Raw genomic sequence first — 20,479 nt, 5'->3', positions numbered from 1 at the left:
ATAACCTAAATTTGAGCCCTCAAACAAGATGAACTACTTAAAAACTAGACACTATGATGAAATGTACATGTAATGAGACATTTTCATCGTAATTTCATCTGTAAACACGCGCATTCTTACGCTCCGCGAATTTGCTTTATTTTACACGATTAGAAAGAGGTAGACTTCAGATTCTTACATATTTTCTGCTTCTTGGCATTGTCTTTGCAATATTCTGTTCTGGTACTGCTGGTGATTGGTGGTTCGTGAGTAATTGTGATTTTCAGTGAAAACAAAAGAAATTCTCAGATAACAATACGTTTTTTTTTTTTTGTGCGTCTATGAGAATCAATACCTGAACATTCTTGGTATTTATTTTGCCGCTCTGCTTAAGCCAACGAGTTTAAAGAATTGGATTTGTTGACTTTTAATAATAATTTCCAAGTCAACGTGTTTTCGGATTTGGAGTTTTTGGGAGCCTGTTAAATTGCTATTCTGATCTATATCATGGCTTGCGGAAGGTGTGGTGCAAGTCTAACAGATAGAGAGGTAAAATATAAGATTGTTTGCGACTTCTGTAGTGTCGTGCATTGCTTATCATGTTCAAAATTTACTACATCAGAGGCTCAGGTCACTCAAATGAAAACTAGAGTCATGTGTTTTGTGTGTTCTGTGTGCAAACCCAGCTTGCGGATAACCAGCACGGACAACAGCTCCCCAACAAATGCTGCTATTTTTCTGGAAGCTCAAATGAAATCCTTTCAAAACACAATCACCAACCAAATTTCTTGTGGTTTTCATGATGCTAATATTGCATTCCAGGAGAGTCTTATAAGATTGGTCGAGAAAGGAATCGGAGGAAAGAGCGTTTCCGCCTCAAACAGTGATACTGAATTGTTAAAACTACTACAAGCAAAAAATGAAGCGCTAGAGGCCAGGTTGACAACACTGGAAGTGGATTTAAACATGCTCAAGGATCTTATTCCATCAAAGTCATCCTGCCCCCCAACTAATATAACTTCTCTAACATCTTTGTCTCCGGACAATACTGTGTCTTTGCCGTTAGAAACAGAAACAGTAGCCCATACCTACGCAAAAAGGGTAGATCCAATCAGATCAAGGCCTAGTAGCTCTTCAATGGCTGGCGCCAATTCTGAAGCAAAATCACAGAATAGGTCGACACCACAATCAATCCATCGAACTAACCCTGGCAGACAAACAGTCATCATTGGGACTTCTTCTGAAGCTTCTTCACTATCTGCAGCTGATAGACGTCAGTGGTTGTATTTGGGCAGATGCAATCTGGACACTACTGAGCAGCAGATTCTAAATTACCTTGAGAAACAACTAAACATCTCAGATGTTAAATGTGCCATATTGGATAAGAATGAGGATGTTGTATCCTTTAGGATAGGGGTAAAAGAGTCCCTACTGAAGGGACTACTTGACCCGAACCTCTGGCCAGCCGGTATAGCGGTCAAGGAATTTCGTCCCAGGCGCACTCAGGGCCGTGGGGCGAATTTTCAGTTAGACCCAACACTGTCTCAGCGCCCACAGTAGACGATGTATCGTTCTTTTATCAGAACGTGAGGGGCTTAAAAACTAAACTAAAGGGATTTCTCTGTGCGGCCCAAGCAGAAGACTACCACATTCTTGCCCTAACTGAAACTTGGCTGGATCCTACAGTCAACGACGGTGAATTCCTTAGCTCCAACTACTGTGTGTATAGAACGGACCGCAACACTAGTAACAGTTCAAAAAGTAGAGGCGGGGGTGTGCTCCTAGCAGTGAGCAACACCCTAAAATCCCATCGTTTGCCAACTGCTGACAACTCACTTGAAGAAATCTGGATCTCTGTGCGTCTTGGTGATGGCGAGGATTATTGCATTGGCTGCATTTATGTTCCTCCATCCATGGATCTATCTGTGTATGCAGCGCATTGTGCCTCTGTTACCAAAGCTTGCGAGAGCTTTAATAATGTTCTTATTGTTGGTGACTTTAACCTTTCTAATATTTCATGGTTACCTAGTGATGATCATTATGGCTTAACCCCAAATAATGTTACATCTGATAAAGAAAATCTTTTATGTGACACATTCACTTTTCTAGGTTTAATGCAGCTCAATGCAGTGGTTAATGATCATGGAACAATTCTTGACCTTTGCTTTACAACTTTTCATTCCACTTTAACAACTAAATGTAATGGTTTAGTCGGGTCAGATCCTTACCATCCTGCTCTTGAGCTGCAACTACCCAATAGTAAGTCCAATTACCTGGAACTACCTATAACTTATTTTTACAACTTTAATCAAGCAGATTTTGTGTCTATAAATAACTACTTTTCTACATACAACTGGATGTCAATAATTGTTAACGATAACTTAAATACCACTGTTGCAAACTTCTATTCTGTTGTTTATGATTGTTTGAATCTGTTTGTGCCAATAAAAAAACACTCTCCCAAGAAACATTATCCACCATGGTTTTCTAGAGAACTAAAAAGTCTAGTTATTTAGAAAAAAATAGCACATAGAAGGTACAGACAGTCAGGATCAAATACTGATTACTTAAGTTTTAGTGTTCTGCGCTCAGAATGCCGTTCATTATCTAGTGAATGCTACAGACATTACATTGAAAGAGCCGAAAATGCAATAGAGAACGATAGCAAGACCTTTTGGAAATTTGTAAGACTTCAGTCCAATCAAAGCGATTCTACCGTTCCAGATGTGATGTTCCTTCATGATCTCAGGGCCGATACTGGTATTTCTATTGCAAATCTCTTTGCCACCCACTTTTTATCTGTATTTAACAAGAATACTAACCCTTCTAATGCCTCTGACGGTCTCGATACCTCATGTAAATTTAACCATATCAACCACGTGTTCCTTAGTGCTACTACAATTGAAACAGCATTAGCTAAACTGGACAGCAGAAAGGGAGCGGGTCCCGATGGAATTCCAAACAGGCTTTTGAAAGAATGCAGCCATTCCCTTTTCCTTCCACTTTTTCATATTTTCAATTTGTCCCTAACTTCTGGAACTTTTCCAGAGAACTGGAAGCTATCTCATGTATGTCCTATTTATAAATCTGGGAATAAGAGTGACATAACTAACTATCGTCCCATTAGTATCCTCTCTGCAATTCCTAAACTGTTCGAGCACTGTGTAGAGGTGGTTCTATCTGGCACATTTCAGGAAATAATTGGAGATCAGCAGCATGGATTCACCAGAGGTCGTTCTGTGGATACAAACTTGTTTGTTTTTAGCAACTATATCTTTAAATCTTTTGCCGACGGTAATGAAACACATGCGATATACACGGACTTTAGTAAGGCCTTCGATAGGGTCAACCATAATATTCTTATCTCTCATATTTCAGATCTCGGCATCAGCGGATCTCTTTTACTTTGGATCAAGTCTTATCTGATGGATAGAGAGCAGCGTGTTAAAATTGGTGGTTTTTTGTCCAACCCATTTTTGACAACTTCAGGGGTCCCTCAGGGCTCCCATTTGGGACCATTGTTATTCAGTCTCTTTATCAATCACCTCGGCTCCCTACTGGAGTCTGAGTTTTTGCTCTTCGCTGATGATTTGAAAATTTTTCGGCGGATTTCCTCCTTTCAGGATCAGTTGGTGCTTCAGAGAGATATAAACAGAGTGTTTTCCTGGTGTAAGTCGAATGAAATGTCATTGAATGTTAAGAAATGTGGGTTTATGAGGTTTACTCGTTTAAGGGTCTCCCCTCCTTGTCAATATGTTATTGATGGTATCCCCTTGAAGGAGCTTGACTCAGTCAAGGATTTGGGTGTCTTTCTGGACCCGAGTCTTACTTTCTCCCACCACTTCGAAAATACTGTAAATAGAGCTAATAAACTGCTTGGTTTTATCAAAAGATCTTGCAAAGACTTTACTAATGTGTCAGCATTGAAGACACTATATATTTGCCTGGTGAGATCTCTTCTCGAATTCTCCAATATTGTTTGGTCACCTCATTTTCTGATTCACATTGAGAGGCTTGAAAATATCCAGCACAAGTTTATCAGGTTTGCCAGATATACTCTTATGAAGTCAGGCCTGGATCTTACCTGTTCAGAGACTATGTCCTACCTGAGCATAAACTCCTTATCAAGTAGAAGGCAGTTCTTTGATGTTTGCTTTGCATTTAAGGTTCTGAATGGTATTGTTAGAAGTCCGGAATGTCTGTGCCTTTTCTGTTTGCATGTATCTTCTTACACAACACGAGGTCAGGCGCTTCTCCACATTCCCTTTTGCAGAACATCCTATCTACTAAACAGTCCTATAAATAGAATAGCTTCTACAGTGAATAGATTTGCAAAAGATCTTGATTTTTTCAGTACATCTTTAAATAAATTTAAGTCGTCAGCTAGGGCAACTATCTTGGGATAGTGCCCTACTCCCACTCTTTGGATTATGTTTAGTACAGTATTGTTTATTAGTATTATAGTTTTACTTAAGACTACTGTTAATTATTAATAAGTACTTGAAATGTTATATACGTTGATGAATAAATAAATAAAAATAAATAAATAAATAAAAATATTAAACTAATCGTAAGTAAAACCCTAAATAAACCCTAGGAATCAACTTAACTACAGAACACGAATAAAATAGTACAAAAACTAGAAGAATAATTAACGTATTTACATTTTTATAATAATATACACGATTTAGGCAAAGAATTTAAATGATTTTTATTTATGGCGAGCAATGAAGATGCGCAAGAAGAACGGCAGAAGTTTGCAGCACTCAAATTTTAAAATGAGGCGCCAAAATGTAGAGAATAAAGAGATCTTTCAAATGAGTATCACTCCACCCCTATTGCCATTTAACCATTTCGAGAGGGAGGTTCTGGGGGGTAGGAGCTTAAAAGAGGCAAAATGATTTCTACATAAAAATTGTTCCTCCTCAGTAATAAAATTGACCTGTCTTAACGATTTTATAAAACCCTAATCCTATTCAAGATGATAGGGGTGGGAAGTTTTCAAATTGACACCCTGTCTAATGTTAAAAATTACCTGTGCGGTACAGCTGTTTTTTTCAATAAAGTCCTACTGATAAGGTCCTCTCCCTCAAATAAGAAATCACTTTTAAGGAAGTGGTCTGAACAAACAAATACGTTCGTTTTAAAAGTGTTAATTCCCAGTAATGAAATCCATTGTAGTCTTTGGGCATGGTCATTAGGCAATCTATAATAAGAATTTGAAATTTAATGAAAAAACAAAAAAATATATAATAAGAAATTGATGTGGTGCCTACTGAATTGGTGTGTATTATTATTATTATTATTATTATTGATACTTTATTACTAATATTGATCCTTTGCATTATATTCAACAAGTGTCAGTTCAAAATTCTTTTTTCTTTTATCCTGTTAGCCTTACTGACGTTAAAGATGCAATTAAAAGCTTAAAAAACCATAAATCAGCTGGAGCTGATGGAATATCATCAAAATTACTACTCCTTTTGCCTGACTTGAATGCCTTAGCTTCTGCCATAAACAATACCTTTCATAATGGCATCTTTCCAGCATGTTTGAAAGAGGCAGTGGTTATCCCTCTTTATAATGGTGAAGATTTGAGTGAGCCTTGTAATTTCCGTCCATTTCTATATTATCTACCCTCTCCAAGATAGTTGAAAAACTTGCAAAAATCAGAATTTTGTCTTTTTTTCTTTTTTGCAACATAATTGCATTTTATCTGCAAATCAGTTTGGATTTCAAACGGGAAAAGGGACTCATCACGCTGTTCGGCTTTTTGGAGAGTGTCTATGTGTCCTTAAATTCTGGAGAGTCCGCGGCGGCAGTCTTTTGCGATTTATCCAAGGCATTTGATTGTGTAGATCATGGAATACTGCTGTCTAAGCTCAATAATTATGGCTTTAGAGGTGTGGCATTGCAATGGCTGGAATCCTATCTGTCTAATCGTACCCAAAGAGTTACAGTATCTGGATGTTTATCCGATTCCAGATCCCTTAAAACTGGAGTACCTCAGGGTTCAGTGTTAGGACCACTATTATTTTTGCTCTATGTAAATGATTTGGGTTCATTAAAACTGCAGGGCAAAGTGGTTCAGTTTGCTGATGATACCACCATTTTATGGAATCATAGAGATTCTGATAATGTTAGAGCCCAGGTTTTTAAAGATCTTAAGATTTTGTCGGAGTGGTGTGCTGCAAACAGGCTTGTATTTAATGTGGGCAAAACCTTTATTATGGGATTTAAGTGTGACCTTCAGGGCCTTATGTTTAGTGAAAACTCCCCCTTGCAAAACAAAGAAAGCTGTAAGTTCCTTGGTATTACCATTGATGGTCGCCTTCACTTCGAAGATCATATCCTAAATCTTGCATCAAAATTATCCTCTGGATGCTTTGCAGTAAGAATGGCAGGGCATGAGCTGGGAGGGGTAGTTGCACGTTCAGTGTACTTTTCTCTTATTGAGTCCCACCTTAGTTATGGCTTGCCTTTTTGGGGTTTAAGCAACAAGGGATTATTAAACATAATTTTTGTGATTCAAAAAAAGGCAGTTAGATACCTATGTTCCGCTGGGTTCAGAGATTCTTGTAAACCTCTCTTTATATCTCAAAAAATCCTAACTCTTTTTTCTCTTTTTATCTTAGAAACAGCTACTCTTATTCATAAATGTCCTAAACCTCCCTCTAACACTGGTCATATGACTCGCCAGGTTAACGATTTTCCCTTACCAATCCCTACATTCTCCCTCGCCAAGAACTCACTTATATACCTTAGCAAAAAAATTTACAACCATGTTCCTCTATGTATCAGACAAATTTTAGAAGTTAAGAGATTCAAAAAGGAATTAAAATCACTTTTATTATCCAGGGCATATTATAGCCTTGACAATTTTTTTAATGATACCTTTTAACCTGTGCTCTGACATCATTTTAGTGTTTTAGTTTTGTTTCCTGTTAAATAATTTAATTTACTTCTTCTAAATTCTGTTTTATTGACAGCTTTACTTATTTTTTAATGAAATTTATCAAAAAGATGCTTTTTTTTCTCAATCTGTTTTGTTATGATTAATTTTGGTAATGTGTGTAAATTTTATGGTAAAGTGTTTTAGATGTAATGTTTGTTTGAAATTTGAAATTTAAAGTGAATTTGGAATTTTTTAGTTTTTAGGATGCTTGTACACAAGATTTTGTTGTCTTACGTAATATAGAACATTTTCTTTCTTTCTATGACTATCTTTTCACATACTCCTAAAAAAAATAAAGCAGTTATAATTTTATCAACTATGCACCATTGTGAAGCAACTGATGAAGCAACAGGAAAGACTGAAATAAATGCCTTTTATAACTGTACGAAAGGAGAGGTTAATGCCATGGATGAGAAATGTGCTAAATATATGTGTAGTTGCCGAACTCGACGATGGCCATTAGTAATTTTTTATAAAATTGTCGATATTTGCAGTGTAAACTCTTTTATAATGTATGCTTCCTTTCCTAATAATATATACCCCTTTTCACCTTTATTAAAACCTTAGCATCTCAGTTGATTCCGAATCATATGAGAGATCGATTAGAAACTTCATATGTTAACAGATATGTAAAAGGTCTAATTCATCGAATTTTGAGTATGCTGTAGCCTCCAGTTCAGGAAGAACATCTACAAACCAGGAAATACTGCTATATTTGTCCTTCCCGATAGAGGAGAAAGACTGCATACACCTGTATAACATGCAAAAAGCCCATATGCCTTCAGTGTTCACGTAAATGTTGCATAAACTGTTGTCATGGTCCAGAAGACGTCTAAAACATTAGCGTTACTGTTTCATTTGCAGATTTTTTTGTCCTTCAACTTTAGTTATTTTTTTATTATTTTTAGCTTTGTTTCATGTTATCAATGTTTTCGATACAGTTAGGTTTAATCAACATATTCTATGAATAAGGACCCTTAAGTTGTATTATGTTTTGGAAATTGAAAATTTTATATCTTAACTTTTTTTGTTAGTTTTTTTCGTAAATAATATACAAATATGTATTTTCAATAAATGTGTGGTAAATGTATTTGATGTAATAATGTATAAATATGACATTCAGGCTTTTGTTATAGTTTTTATTTATATATATATTGACAGGAGTCTACGAGACTCCCTGTCAGTATTACTGTTCGAAAAACAAGTGTCCGTACTTAAGGGTTAATTTTGGTTTATTTCTAAGATCCCCTATTCTACGTTTATGATGATGGTTCCCCCATAATGTGATCTTATGAAAGTATCAGTACTTACTTGTGAAAAGAACGACTTAAATCGCCTTTTTGCCAAGTTGCGGCACAAACGACACAACTTTTCACCATCGTAACACGCAAATGTGGCCTTTTACTTTTTGTTTTGAAACTAAAAATACAAGAAAAGACACAAAAGTACAAAAGCTCAGGAATATAAACAAAAAGCTGTTTGACAAGATGTCACTTCACGCTTGCGCCTTGACTTGCGTTGTTGCCGTTCCAATTTTTTTAGAAGCAGTTTTAGGAATAAGTTTTAATAATTTTTTTTTGTTTTTTTTAAAGATTAAAGAGGTAATATTTATTGTAAGAATAGGTTTTTTCCATTTATACTTTTTATTTTAAATTTTCCTGGAAAATCCAACACAAATAAGTTAAATTAACATTATTATGGATGTTAATATATAGCTAAAAAGGTCCTCTTTTGGTGTGTAAACTTAATCGGTAAATATTTCTGTAAACAAAACGACCCCTTGCCCCCGAGCACATTTTTTTTGCATCAGTTTAATGCACATGTATGGTGAAAATCGGAATGGTATGTCAGCCATCTCGCTTAGAAAAATTGACAGGAGCTGAAAGAAATGACGTTGTTGACATTGACTGAACATCATTTGTCATATCATTTGAGTTTGTTATTCATTTGAATGTATGCTGGAAGCATGGGTTGAGATTGTTTTAAGGATGCTATTTTAAATCAGTAATTTTTTTTCTAAAAAAAAGTTCTTTTTCAATATGGGGACTAATGTTTTAGTTTATTTGCAGCAATTCCAGGTGTCCATTAAGAAAATGGGATTTTATTTATTACTGTTATTTTTTTTATTGTCAATTTTTAGTCTGTAATAAAATCAAATTCAGTTGGTTTTAATCAAGATGTTTCATGGCCTGGCATTTCTGGCCTCTCATTTCCTTTTCCACAATTAAATAGTTTAGCTCCAAGTAGTTTAGTTTTATGTTGCTAGTATATTATGAAAGACCAACAAATACATAATATATAATATTTATATGAAATGAAATGAAATGTTTATTCACACATTACACAAGCTGTATTGGGAATTGTCACAAGTTCCCATTCATAAAAAAAAGGATCATTTTACGCACATAAATAACTATTTTACATCTAAAAATTCAATAATTTTTTATTAACCAAGTTTCATTTGTAGAGCTTTGCAACATATAGAAAATTATAGAAAATATACTTAATATAGAAAAATGTTTTATCCAAATCCTTTTCCTCCCAAGGAATTTTGGGAGTTCGAACCTTTTTAATTTTTATAATATTTGACTTTTTTATACATTTTCACAACGAAACCTTAGTTTGTAGAGCTTTGGGACTTTGGGACCACCATAATTTGATTTAGGTAGTCATTGTTAATATCTGAACAAAAAATGATTAAAAACCTTTAAGAATTTCAGGAGATGCGGGCATTATATTTATCACAGAATAACCCCGAATTCGGGGCTAATTAAATAACAATATTAATTAAATAACGACGACCGACGTATGCTGCGTTCTCGATTTGGTTGCTGGATATCGATTGGACGCTAGCTTCACACACAGATGTTAGCTTTATGTCAATATTGTCAAGAAAAATGGCCGACTTGCGATTCCGATCCCTACCATTCAAGCTTCACACCACGAACTTAATAAATATACCTGGACTGCTAATGCATATGGCTACGATACCCAAAAATGACCACTGTATGGTGGCCGCCATTTCTATAGTGGTTGTGTCCTTTTGATGTTGGTCACTCTGAAAATTTTTAGTGTTTCCAACAAAAAATATATTAAATAACGGCAATGAAGTTGACATTTGACGTGTGAGTATAGCGGATTGCCTAGTTTTTGGTGATTTGTAAACGACGTTGGGGTATATCGTCTGGAACAGGCGATGTATCTTTCTCCTTATTTAATACGTGAATGATGTATCACCATCTTTATTTAAAGGTATTTGGTTCAGTTTCTTAAAACCGAATTATTGTGAATTGTCTGTATTTTTTATGAAAGAATAATGTATAGAGTTGTTGACAGAATAATATATTTTTACTATATAAACCCTTGCTAATTACAAACCCTTATAAAATCATCTATATGTTGATTTTTATAGATGGTTGTACCTATTAATGTGGTAAATAGAAGGAAAGTAAAAGTCGTAATAGTAAAAATAGACAGAAAATAAGTGTTTTTAACTGAATTTGTTAAGTAAATACAAGCAAAAATTTAAATGAATATCATCGTCATGGTACCTATTAGGATTTATAAGATTCAAGATTATCAGAATAATAAAACAAATATTTTAAAGTGCATGCATCTATTTCAAGTTGATTGAAACTTTGTCTCATTTTAGGTGAGGATTACTTTCTTTCATAAATTTTAACGAAATTCTTAATGAAGTACAAGAAAAATCACAGATCTAACGCAACTATCTTAAATTCTTACCTATATGTAACTTTCTATTTTGTAAACATAACCTCTCAAAAACTTTAATTGTTTTGTTTCCCTACAGTTGGTACAACTAAAATTTGTCAGAGTGACCAACCTCGAAAGGACACAATCACGCAAAATGGCGGCCCCCTAGTAGTGGTCATTTACTTTTCATTGAATTGGCAGTCCAGGTATATTTAGAAGTTCGTGCTTCACACATATGAGCGCTTTCTATTTCATTTCGATGTCGAAATTTCAAAGCGACTCTGCCATGACAGTCGCGTTTTATTAGCGGCATAGAGAAATGAATATTAAATTATACTTTTAATTACTCTATGATTAGCGGTCACTTAGAACATTGAAAGGCTAGGATTAGTAAACAATAAGTTTGTTATGTTTAGAAATAAAAGAAGGCAAGGGGGGTGTTTTGTTTAGAAACATATTCATCCATTCTCTGTTGTCAAGTTTACACGCATTTTCAAACGAGGAAATTTTCAGCTATATATCAAAATGTTAATTTAAGTTATTGACGTTACATTTTGGATTAAAAATAAAAAGTAGAAATAGATATATATTATTCTAAGCCGATTTAAGCCGATGTTGTCATAACAATCAAGGGACATCATAGGGACGCAAGAATTAAATGTAAATATTATTTGTTGATTTGTTGATTTTTTTAATAATAATTTCCAAGTCATTGTGTTTTCGGATTTGGAGTTTTTGGGAGCCTGTTATATTGCTATTTTGATCTATATCATGGCTTGCGGAAGGTGTGGTGCAAGTCTAACAGATAGAGAGGTAAAATATAAGATTGTTTGCGACTTCTGTAGTGTCGTGCATTGCTTATCATGTTCAAAATTTACTACATCAGAGGCTCAGGTCACTCAAATGAAGACTAGAGTCATGTGTTTTGTGTGTTCTGTGTGCAAACCCAGCTTGCGGATAACCAGCACGGATAACAGCTCCCCAACAAATGCTGCTATTTTTCTGGAAGCTCAAATGAAATCCTTTCAAAACACAATAACCAACCAAATTTCTTGTGGTTTTCATGATGCTAATATTGCATTCCAGGAGGGACTTATGAGATTGGTCGAGAAAGGAATCGAAGGAAAGGGCGTTTCTGCCTCAAACAGTGATTCTGAATTGTTAAAACTACTACAAGCAAAAAACGAAGTGCTAGAGGCCAGGTTGACAACACTGGAAGAGGATTTAAACATGCTCAAGGATCTTATTCCATCAAAGTCATCCTGCCCCCCAACTAATATAACTAATATAACTTCTCTAACATCTTTGTCTCCGGACAATACTGTGTCTTTGCCGATAGAAACAGAAACAGTAGCCCATACCTACGCAAAAAGTAGCTCTAGTACTACGCCTAGTAGCTCTTCAATGGCTGGCGCCAATTCTGAAGCAAAATCACAGAATAGGTCGACACCACAATCAATCCATCGAACTAACCCTGGCAGACAAACAGTCATCATTGGGACTTCTTCTGAAGCTTCTTCACTATCTGCAGCTGATAGACGTCAGTGGTTGTATTTGGGCAGATGCAATCCGGACACTACTGAGCAGCAGATTCTAAAATACCTTGAGAAGCAACTAAACATCTCAGATGTTAAATGTGCCATATTGGATAAGAATGAGGATGTTGTATCCTTTAGGATAGGGGTAAAAGAGTCCCTACTGAAGGGACTACTTGACCCGAACCTCTGGCCAGCCGGTATAGCGGATGCAGTGAGCATCACCCTAAAATCCCATCGTTTGCCAACTGCTGACAATTCACTTGAAGAAATCTGGATCTCTGTGCGTCTTGGTGATGGCGAGGATTATTGCATTGGCTGCATTTATGTTCCTCCATCCATGGATCTATCTGTGTATGCAGCGCATTGTGCCTCTGTACCCAAGGCTTGCGAAAGCTTTAATAATGTTCTTATTGTTGGTGACTTTAACCTTTCTAATATTTCATGGTTACCTAGTGATGATCATTATGGCTTAACCCCAAATAATGTTACATCTGATAAAGTTATGTGACACATTCATTTTTCTAGGTTTAATGCAGCTCAATGCAGTGGTTAATGATCATGGAACAATTCTTGACCTTTGCTTTACAACTTTTCATTCCACTTTAACAACTAAATGTAATGGTTTAGTCGGGTCAGATCCTTACCATCCTGCCCTTGAGCTGCAACTACCCAATAGTAAGTCCAATTACCTGGAACTACCTATAACATATTTTTACAACTTTAATCAAGCAGATTTTGTGTCTATAAATAACTACTTTTCTACATACAACTGGATGTCTATAATTGTTAACGATAACTTAAATACCACTGTTGCAAACTTCTATTCTGTTGTTTATGATTGTTTGAATCTGTTTGTGCCAATAAAAAAACATTCTCCCAAGAAACATTATCCACCATGGTTTTCTAGAGAACTAAAAAGTCTAGTTATTCAGAAAAAAATAGCTCATAGAAGGTACAGACAGTCAGGATCAAATACTGACTACTTAAGTTTTAGTGTTCTGCGCTCAGAATGCCGTTCATTATCTAGTGAATGCTACAGACATTACATTGAGAGAGCCGAAAATGCAATAGAGAACGATAGCAAGACCTTTTGGAAATTTGTAAGACTTCAGTCCAATCAAAGCGATTCTACCGTTCCAGATGAGATGTTCCTTCATGATCTCAGGGCCGATACTGGTATCTCTATTGCAAATCTCTTTGCCACCCACTTTTTATCTGTATTTAACAAGAATACTAACTCTTCTAATGCCTCTGACGGTCTCGATACCTCATGTAAATTTAACCATATCAACCACGTGTTCCTTAGTGCTACTACAATTGAAACAGCATTAGCTAAACTGGACAGCAGAAAGGGAGCGGGTCCCGATGGAATTCCAAACAGGCTTTTGAAAGAATGCAGCCATTCCCTTTTCCTTCCGCTTTTTCATATTTTCAATTTGTCCCTAACTTCTGGAACTTTTTCAGAGAACTGGAAGCTATCTCATGTATGTACTATTTATAAATCTGGGAATAAGAGTGACATAACTAACTATCGTCCCATTAGTATCCTCTCTGCAATTCCTAAGCTGTTCGAGCACTGTGTAGAGGTGGTTCTATCTGGCACATTTCAGGAAATAATTGGAGATCAACAGCATGGATTCAGCAGAGGTCGTTCTGTGGATACAAACTTGTTTGTTTTTAGCAACTATATCTTCAAATCTTTTGCCGACGGTAATGAAACACATGCGATATACACGGACTTTAGTAAAGCCTTCAATAGGGTCAACCATAATATTCTTATCTCTCATATTTCAGATCTCGGCATCAGCGGATCTCTTTTACTTTGGATCAAGTCTTATCTGATGGATAGAGAGCAGCGTGTTAAAATTGGTGGTTTTTTGTCCAACCCATTTTTGACAACTTCAGGGGTCCCTCAGGGCTTCCATTTGGGACCATTGTTATTCAGTCTCTTTATCAATCACCTCGGCTCCCTACTGGAGTCTGAGTTTTTGCTCTTTGCTGATGATTTGAAAATTTTTCGGCGGATTTCCTCCTCTCAGGATCAGTTGTGCTTCAGAGAGATATAAACAGAGTGTTTTCCTGGTGTAAGTCGAATGAAATGTCATTGAATGTTAAGAAATGTGGGTTTATGAGGTTTACTCGTTTAAGGGTCTCCCCTCCTTGTCAATATGTTATTGATGGTATCCCCTTGAAGGAGCTTGACTCAGTCAAGGATTTGGGTGTCTTTCTGGACCCGAGTCTTACTTTCTCCCACCACTTCGAAAATACTGTAAATAGAGCTAATAAACTGCTTGGTTTTATCAAAAGATCTTGCAAAGACTTTACTAATGTGTCAGCATTGAAGACACTATATATTTGCCTGGTGAGATCTCTTCTCGAATTCTCCAATATTGTTTGGTCACCTCATTTTCTGATTCACATTGAGAGGCTTGAAAATATCCGGCACAAGTTTATCAGGTTTGCCAGATATACTCTTATGAAGTCAGGCCTGGATCTTACCTGTTCAGAGACCATGTCCTACCTGAGCATAAACTCCTTATCAAGTAGAAGGCAGTTTTTTGATGTTTGCTTTGCGTTTAAGGTTCTGAATGGTATTGTTAGAAGTCCGGAATGTCTGTGCCTTTTCTCTTTGCATGTATCTTCTTACACAACACGAGGTCAGGCGCTTCTCCACATTCCCTTTTGCAGAACGTCCTATCTACTAAACAGTCCTATAAATAGAATAGCTTCTACAGTGAATAGATTTGCAAAAGATCTTGATTTTTTCAGTACATCTTTAAATAAATTTAAGTCGTCAGCTAGGGCAACTATCTTGGGATAGTGCCCTACTCCCACTCTTTGGATTAGGTTTAGCACAGTATTATTTATTAGTATTATAGTTTTTACTTAAGACTACTGTTAATTATTAATAAGTACTTGAAATGTTATATACGTTGATAAATAAATAAATAAAATAAATAAAATAAATAATAAAATAAATTATATTTTACCTGTGTTTCAATTAAACTCTATATACCAATTAATTTAAAACATATAAACCATAACATGGGACTTAAGCTTAATGATTTAAGAAGTTGCTCTAATTTTGTCCGATACTGTAAGTGTATACTATTATCTTGGCTACACTTTTTCATTTGTCGTTTGTGGCTCATTTTGCACATATTTTTAAATGCGATTTCCGCGTTTTTTGAAAAGTTTATAATTTAAGATTGTAATATGTAAATTTTAATCCACTGTATTTCATAGTATATAGATTTTTTTTCTCATGTGTAAGGCACAAAGAGGCTATTAAGAATTTACCAATTTTTTTTATTATGTCGATTTAAGCTAAACATGTATCGTCTAAAAACGCCTCAGTAATAAGATATTTGTTTATTTTTCTAAAGGCAACACTAATGAGAAAAGTCGACGAAACCTATAACAATTTTTAAGCGCAGTAACTTTTTAAGTATAATTATTATGCTTCAATTTTTAAAATTATAGGTTTTATTATCGTCTTGCTAGAAATAAAACCATTAAAGAAATAAATAATATTTCTTACGTGGGAATAATGGTTTAATTTAAATTTAAAATCAATTAAATTCTCAATTTCTACAAGATAAGTATTAGGCATTATACAGATCGTGTTATCGTGAGCTACGTATTACCCAAAATAATGGCAACACCGCTTGGTTGCGACTTGCAGGCGGCGGAATTTTTGGTTTTTACTTTTTGAACCGGGAGTCAGCAGACCTCACTTTGCTGTGTTACTGCATGTTGCATTAATAATTTTTGAGCGTAATTTTCGTGTTTTTTTTTCACTATGGCTGTTTATACCCCTTCCGAAAGAGTTCAGCTAATTAAATGGTTTTATAGAGGCAATTCGGCAGTACAATGTAGAGATTTGTTTTCAGCGACATTTGAGAATAGACCGATTCCTTGTGCAAAAACGGTTTTAAATGTGGTTACAAATTTTGAGACATCTTTTTGTCTTTAAGATTGTAAAAAATGCCACACAAAACGTCAAGAACCACCTGTTGAAGTGGTTAAGGATCTAGAACGGCGAGAAGAAATGGTTTGCAGTAGAATTCTACCCTAGAACTTGATTCGACACGGTCCACTAGAAGTGTTGGAGAGGAACTGGGAATAAGCAATAAAACTGTTGCTCGTATCTGGAAAAAATATGGGTATAAATGTTTCAAGTATTCAAAAACTCAGGAAATATTTCCTGAAGAGCAGTGCCGAAGAATGGAATTTTGTGAAACCATGATGGAAAAGGCAAATGAAACCCAATATTTTTTAAAAAATATTTTGTTTTCTGATGAATCTTCTTTTCTATTACATGGCAAACACAATCCTTCCATTGTTCGTTATTGGTCTCAGGAAAACGAGCACAGATGTTTTCAGTTTCGTACCCAGTATCCTCAGAAATTGAATGTTTGGGCAGGTATTTTGGGCGGCAATGTTATAGGGCCATTTTTTATTAATGGCACTTTAAACGCCCAAAAATACCTTGAGTTGCTGCAAAACCAAGTTCTTCCTGCCATTCAAATCCTACCTGATGTAGACCTGGGATCGGTTTATTTTCAGCAAGATGGCTGTCCTGCTCATAACGCGGCTAGAGTAAAAGAATTTTTAACAAATACTTTTCCTAACCGCCTTATTAGTGGGACTGGCGATATTAAATGGCCTCCTAGATCTCCAGATAAGTCTCCAAATGACTTTTATCTGTGGGGTTACCTTAAGCAGACCATTTACAAGCATGAATTTAGTAGGCCAACAAATTTAGAGGAGTTGCGAAATAAAATTGTCGAAGGTGCCAATTCCATTTTACCTGAAACTCTTTTGGAGGTGCGAAATAGCTTTTACGATAGGTTAAGTTTTTGTTTAGCGAAAGAAGGCATTTTATTTGAGTCTTTTATTTAAAAAATGATATGTTGTTAAGTTTGTTTATTAGAGTTTTATTTCTAATTTTTTATTATATTGTTATCAGAGTTGATATTTTATTTTTTATTAGAATAACGCTTTAATTTTCATTATGCAAAACACAGCATATTAAACATTTTAAGATTACAATTCTATGCGGGTTTTACACATTGTCATGTCTGTAAAACCGCATTAGAATAAATATTTTAAAAATGCCTGGATTTTGAATATTTTGGGACATTTTGTCGCCAAACGACGCGACGCAGCTGCCACGAAAGTCAGATGTTTACTAATCCCGTCCTCGAGCCGGCCGGGGCGGTGCTCTGTCGCAGGCACTCGTACACGCGCGACGTTGCAAAATTTTGCGTCTATGCGGTTTCCTATAAGTAACGAACGAAAACACGATCTGTTACATATGTATGTTAATTTAGCTTTGATAATTATAAATTGACATATTTTTTGTATCATCTTTCTTAAAAAAATATTTTATATCTAAAAATAAACATGATGCACATAAACAATATATTCAATATTCTAATAATTACATTTATTATCGACAAAATTTAAATATTGTCCATTTAAGCTTGACGACTTTGTTGACCGAAATTTCTCAAAACAATATCCTATTGATCCAATATAGGTTATGGAAGTGGTTCTAAATCAATTTGGTCTTAAAGGGGGATGGGACCTTCCACCCTCTAATAAATAGCAATATTATGAAATATTGCTAAGACTGAAACTATTCTTGCAGCCTTCAAAAGGTATCTGTAACTACTTGTGAGGAGACCTATAATGCACCATTCCACCAATGCACAACACTGCGAGACCTTTTGAATGTGTTATTAAATACTTCTTGTCTGGGTGTAATTGTATGAGCAATTGGTACTAACAGTCATGGAAGACAAGAATATCCAGAAACCCTTGTAAAAACCTACCATGAAATCCTTCTGTTAATCAAAACTCTTCAAAAAGCTACTGAATAGTTAATCAACAAATACTGAATATGTAGGAAATAGATAATGAAATTGAATGAGAATATAAAGTAAGAAAAAATTGGATTTAATCGGCGCGACGATACGCACAAGTCTCTTACCTGATAAGGTTTCTAAATCGGACTTGGGTACTGGAATGGCGATTACTCAATTCATCACCCACACACGATTAATCAAGTATTTGGGTTGAATCCAGAAATTAGTGGTTCCGGAATCTCAACGCACGAAACACGCGGACGGTACCGTCACTTTTCTCACCGGAGTCCGTTCTCGTTCCCGTTTCCCACTCAAATTGGGCTTGCCAAATTTATCACTTATGGGCATGCTCGATGCGAAAAAGACGATCTGTGTGTATATTTAAAAGAAATTATACAAAGCGATACTGTATATTAGATGCGATAAAAAAGTAAGATTATTTTGCATTATTATTTTTAATATAGATTCATATAGATGTGCTGAAATTAATATTTATTATAAGGTTGAAATGCATTTATTTTCAATGTTCTACCCATTCAATAGTCTCCAATAATTTGCCAAGAAAAAATAAAATAAAATAAAGATTTCTAAACAAATACATTATTCCATCATTGCGTTGTTTATTTTCATATTTGGCATGCAGAGATGTTTTAATTCAGCTTGATCTCGAAATAAATGCATCATGTGTGCTGTCAGACCATTGGGATACAATATTTATAATTTTCAAATATACAGGGTGTTTCAGAACTATGGGATCAAACTTCACTCACAAACTATAATATCCTTTATGAACATATGTTTATTTATCATTAGCTTAACTAATGCTATGTGCGTACCATCAACAATGCCTATTATTTCCGGCATATTAATTTTTACATATTTCATATTCATACTCTATATGAAACCTTTAAAAGTACTTAATGAATAAATATTAATATCTACAATTAGGCATTTAATGAGATAATAAAACCTTCCTTTTTTAACATTTTTCTTAAGATCATTCCTTGGATATTTAATCCATCTTATAGTTAAATATCCAATTATTGCATTAGTAACTTCAGTGATACTGCGGCTAATGCTTGATTGACTAATATATACATGGCTTAATTACAAAGAACAATCTTCATGAAATAAAAGTCAAATCTTGTAAGTCATTTTTAAGTTACAGTTTGATTTATTGGCACTTTTTGGAAATTTGCAATATAAAATAATTGTCCAAATTATTTTATTGTAATATTTACTGCAATTATGAGGTAGGTGTACCTACTCTAAACATTTTGGATATTATATAAACACAATCCTCCAAATGTGGTTCTAATAACTTTAGAAAGTAAATCGCCGCTTCCTTATTTAAGCGAAATTGCTGTCTAAATTGAGTACTGCTCAATGAAACTGGGTTTTGAGTATTTTGGAGCATTTTCTTAATAAGCCGTTGTGCACGTCTATTCTCTTCAAGTTCTAATTTCCCCAAAAGAATTAAATTTGCATAAAGTAATACCATCACTTGTAAGTGTACTAAGTACCTGCAAGACACATCTGATTTATTAATAACACAAGAAAAGAATGTCAAATAAACGTCAAATTACTTTGTGCGTAAAAAGTGAAGCTTTCTAAACCCGGAAAAGTGTGTAGAGTGAGTACTTTACGCACGGTAGTCAAAAATAACTTTTAAGGTTAGTAAATAATATCCATTACGGGTATTTCGACTTTAAATGATGAAAGGTTTGAAAAAAAATTTACTTTGACTCACAAAACACAAACAAAAATAATAGACGTTTGACTAATTCCAGTCCATAACTTCGACTCGAAACGAAAATTTCAACCACTTCTTCTTCTTCTTTGTTATGGCTTCTGCTCCTTTCGGGCAATTTGCCATGAGCTCTTTGCAAAGAGCTCATGTGGTTAAGCTTTGGGTTGTATCTGGCTCTAGACCATATCCCTAGCTTGCTCTACATAACTCTTTGCTTCCGATTAACAGGGCTTTTTGATTTTACTTTTACTGTTGTGTGTGTCAAACAGTTATAACACACAGTAGGGTTTTGGATATAATTCAGAACAATACAGGATATACACACCACTGGAAAGACAACACATATGCATTTAATTTGATAAGATTTTCATTTTTGGTTTGTTTTTTCAAAAATTAATTTTCAGCAATTTTATTGAAAGGCTAATTGATTGGAAGATTGATGAGGAATTAATAGTCGACATAATCAGAATTTTAACTTGTTGACACTAAGAAATTTATTATCAAAATTTATCAAAACAGTTCTCAAATCAACTTTTGAGAGAATTATAGCCATATATAATAGGGCCTACATTCCTTTGTTCATAAATAATTCATACATATCAATATTTTGTATCTGATTAATTGGGCAACCTAAAAATATATGGTATATGTCCTCCACTTGACTACATTC

General features: G+C 34.9%; 1 protein-coding gene across 1 annotated transcript in view; it reads right to left on the bottom strand.

The window, feature by feature from the left end:
- LOC126742159 (uncharacterized) overlaps positions 1–8,755 on the bottom strand; it is a 32,343-nt gene extending 23,588 nt beyond the window's left edge. Inside the window, exons 1-2 of the mRNA XM_050448735.1 lie at positions 8,246–8,755; positions 5,015–5,185 (exon numbers count right to left, since the gene is read on the bottom strand). Coding sequence (XP_050304692.1) covers positions 5,015–5,185; positions 8,246–8,313 — 239 coding nt within the window. The 5' untranslated portion in view covers positions 8,314–8,755. The remainder of the gene's footprint in view (positions 1–5,014; positions 5,186–8,245) is intronic.
- Between the last annotated feature and the right edge of the window lie 11,724 nt (positions 8,756–20,479).

This window comes from Anthonomus grandis, chromosome 11 (assembly GCF_022605725.1).
Source record: "Anthonomus grandis grandis chromosome 11, icAntGran1.3, whole genome shotgun sequence".
In the NCBI taxonomy this organism is placed as follows: domain Eukaryota; kingdom Metazoa; phylum Arthropoda; class Insecta; order Coleoptera; family Curculionidae; genus Anthonomus; species Anthonomus grandis.
The sequence above is the reverse complement of the archived record's forward strand: the minus strand, read 5'-3'. Positions and strand labels throughout refer to the sequence as shown.